At 47.3% G+C, this 3,850-nt stretch overlaps 1 protein-coding gene across 1 annotated transcript in view; it reads right to left on the minus strand.

Moving 5' to 3' along the window:
* The window catches only part of LOC311117742 (palmitoyltransferase ZDHHC3), an 11,605-nt gene extending 8,676 nt beyond the window's left edge, over positions 1–2,929 (minus strand). The window contains exons 1-4 of the mRNA XM_084192663.1: positions 2,772–2,929; positions 1,968–2,056; positions 1,700–1,773; positions 1,256–1,368 (exon numbers count right to left, since the gene is read on the minus strand). Of these exons, the coding sequence (XP_084048789.1) occupies positions 1,256–1,368; positions 1,700–1,773; positions 1,968–2,056; positions 2,772–2,896 (401 nt within the window). The 5' untranslated portion in view covers positions 2,897–2,929. The remainder of the gene's footprint in view (positions 1–1,255; positions 1,369–1,699; positions 1,774–1,967; positions 2,057–2,771) is intronic.
* Between the last annotated feature and the right edge of the window lie 921 nt (positions 2,930–3,850).

Below are 3,850 nucleotides of genomic sequence, written 5' to 3' on the forward strand. Positions count from 1 at the left end.
AGTGATGGAGAGAGGTTGAAAATGGAGTGTAGTGTTACTAACCAGGGACAGTGATGGTGAGAGGTTGAATGGGAGTGTAGTGTTACTAACCAGGGACAGTGATGGAGAGAGGTTGAAGGAGGAGTGTAGTGTTACTAACCAGGGACAGTGATGGAGAGAGGTTGAAGGAGGAGTGTAGTGTTACTAACCAGGGACAGTGATGGTGAGAGGTTGAAGGAGGAGTGTAGTGTTACTAACCAGGGACAGTGATGGAGAGAGGTTGAAGGAGGAGTGTAGTGTTACTAACCAGGGACAGTGATGGAGAGAGGTTGAAGGAGGAGTGTAGTGTTACTAACCAGGGACAGTGATGGTGAGAGGTTGAAGGAGGAGTGTAGTGTTACTAACCAGGGACAGTGATGGAGAGAGGTTGAAGGAGGAGTGTAGTGTTACTAACCAGGGACAGTGATAGGTTGAAGGAGGAGTGTAGTGTTACTAACCAGGGACAGTGATGGAGAGAGGTTGAAGGAGGAGTGTAGTGTTACTAACCAGGGACAGTGATGGAGAGAGGTTGAAGGAGGAGTGTAGTGTTACTAACCAGGGACAGTGATGGAGAGAGGTTGAAGGAGGAGTGTAGTGTTACTAACCAGGGACAGTGATGGAGAGAGGTTGAAGGAGGAGTGTAGTGTTACTAACCAGGGACAGTGATGGAGAGAGGTTGAAGGAGGAGTGTAGTGTTACTAACCAGGGACAGTGATGGAGAGAGGTTGAAGGAGGAGTGTAGTGTTACTAACCAGGGACAGTGATGGAGAGAGGTTGAAGGAGGAGTGTAGTGTTACTAACCAGGGACAGTGATGGAGAGAGGTTGAAGGAGGAGTGTAGTGTTACTAACCAGGGACAGTGATGGAGAGAGGTTGAAGGAGGAGTGTAGTGTTACTAACCAGGGACAGTGATGGTGAGAGGTTGAAGGAGGAGTGTAGTGTTACTAACCAGGGACAGTGATGGAGAGAGGTTGAAGGAGGAGTGTAGTGTTACTAACCAGGGATAGTGATGGAGAGAGGTTGAAGGAGGAGTGTAGTGTTACTAACCAGGGACAGTGATGGAGAGAGGTTGAAGGAGGAGTGTAGTGTTACTAACCAGGGACAGTGATGGAGAGAGGTTGAAGGAGGAGTGTAGTGTTACTAACCAGGGACAGTGATGGAGAGAGGTTGAAGGAGGAGTGTTACTAACCAGGGACAGTGATGGAGAGAGGTTGAAGGAGGAGTGTAGTGTTACTAACCAGGGACAGTGATGGTCCATGCGTCGTATGCATCGCTGACATACTCTGCAGTGGTGAGCTCTGGGAGGGCGGTAGGTCTCACAACGACTACACACAGTCCAGCCCTCACAACCCTGTAGGGACACACAATATCACAGCAACAAAATATTACACTACACCGAACACATCATAGTGAAACGGACTGCACCGTAAGCTCACTCCACATCTTCAAATCCCTCCACTCGTGTCCCCGGATTGCTAGATTTTCGGTGGCACAACTGGCTAAAAGATGTTGTCACGTGTGTTTTGTGAAGCAGAGGGTCCCTGGATCAAGCCTTTGTAAGGACAGTGTACCCAGATAGGGAAGGAAGCAGAGGGTCCCTGGATCAAGCCTTTGTAAGGACAGTGTACCCAGATAGGGAAGGAAGCAGAGCTGCTAGTGATGTGAGTCTGTGTGGTACTCACCCTCTCATTCAGGTGTGAATTCTGGGACCTTAGGTCAGAGAAGTCTATAGCCGTCTCTGGTAAGGGAACCATACCTGGAAGACACCCGGGTAGCCAGGTACAGACAGAAGCCTTGTTAGACTGTAACACACACCCCTATGTCAAAATAAATACACTTTTCGGGTTAGACACATCAGTTGGTAGTATTGTCTCCGTCTCTCACACACACACACACACACACACACACACACACACACACACACACACACACACACACACACACACACACCTGGGTCTGAGAAGACAGCTTTGGAGTGACAGGCCAGCAGCAGCAGTAGAATCACGTTAAACACTGACCCGTGTAGTGTACACCACACACTGAGGAGAGGGGGAAAGAGAGGGGGGCAGAGGGATAGTGAGAAAAAGAGAGGGAGATGGGTGAAAGAGGGAGCGGTAAGGGAGGACATGGAGGGAGAGAGAGAGGGTGTCAATGGTGGAGACTGACAGCACCGATTGAATGAGTGACAGTGACCTAGCTAGCCAACTACCCTGGCTTGTAGTACCAAACAAACTATTTTACACTTTTCTCTAACAGCAGTACTCAAGGGATGAAAAGTTTGACTGGTTCACCAAGGATAGATAACAATTTGTGGGTTCACCGAAAAAACCCACACATTGGGCGAGTTCATTTTGCATGGCCCGGTGCCCCGGGTTTGCACATTTTTATACCATTCAATTTGTCCTAAATTGACATCTCCACCCACCCGGGGCAGCGGGTCATGCAAAACGAACTCACTCAGTAATGGGGCTCCGAGTGTCAACAACATCGTTTTGATGGTACCAAGCTAGCCATTCACTTTGTTCATGTGCACTGTGCTCAAAAACTGATTCGGGAAAACGCATTAACTACCTGGTTATAATGAATGTACAGCCCCGCTACAGGTAACTAAAAGTCATGTAACGAAGCCGTTGGCAAGATTGGATGATAATGATACAGAGTACCTGTACAAACAGCCAAGCTATGCTAACGTTAGCTACACAGACGCTAAGCCGTTTTTCAGCAGTTGGCGGAAGAAACACACTCAAGACTTACCTTCCCGAGTAGGCAGGGATGAGGACATACTGAATTACCACATAATCGGCGTAAAAGACGCTGAAATAAGTTAGTATGAGACATATAAATCCACACGGGTCTCGCCTACAGCGTAGAAACGCCATCTTGGTTCCCCCGTCCGTCCCCCTCTTCCGGGCGACGTCATGAGGGCGGGGACTAGGGGGAGACGCAAAATGCCATCATCACGTATTTAAAGCTAAGGCATCCCAACCATTTAGACTTCGCTATTCCTATCCTTCACTCAAGATCTGACAACGAAGTTATATTATAGGCTACATCAGCACAATACTTCCACATTCCTAATTCAAAGTTATTTCTATTTTTTATATACTGAACAAAAATATAAACGCAACTTGTAAAATGTTCTATACTCACAAAAAGTTTATTTCTCTCAAAAAAAAATTCACAAATTTGTTTACATCCCTGTTAGTGAGCATTTCTCCTTTGCCAGATAACCCATCCACCTGACAGGTATGGCATGTCAAGAAGCTGATTAAACAGCATGATCATTACACATGTGCAACTTGTGCTGGGGACAATAAAAGGCCACTCTAAAATGTGCAGTTTTGTCACACAACACAATGCCACAGATGTCTCAAGTTTTGAGTGAGCGTGCAATTGGCATGCTGACTGCAGGAATGCCCACCAGAGCTGTTGCCAGACAATTGAATGTTAATTTCTCTACTATAAGCCGCCTCCAACGTCGTTTTATAGAATTTGGAAGTATGTCCAACTGGCCTCACAACCGCAGACCACATGTATGGCATCGTGTGGGCGAGCGGTTTGCTGATGTCAACGTTGTGAACAGAGTGCCCCATGGTGGCGGTGGCAACAAACACAATTGCATTTTATCGATGGCAATTTGAATGCACAGAGATACCATTACGAGATCCTGAGGCCCATTGTCGTGCCATTCATCCGCCACCATCACCTCATGTTTCAGCATGATAATGCACGACCCCATGTCACAAGGATCTGTACACAATTCCTGAAAGCTGAAAATGTCCCAGTTCTTCCATGGCCTGCATACTCACCAGACATGTCACCCATTGAGCATG

The sequence above is a fragment of the Coregonus lavaretus genome, assembly GCF_964263955.1.
Source record: "Coregonus lavaretus genome assembly, contig: HAP1_SCAFFOLD_572, whole genome shotgun sequence".
Taxonomy (NCBI): Eukaryota; Metazoa; Chordata; class Actinopteri; order Salmoniformes; family Salmonidae; genus Coregonus; species Coregonus lavaretus.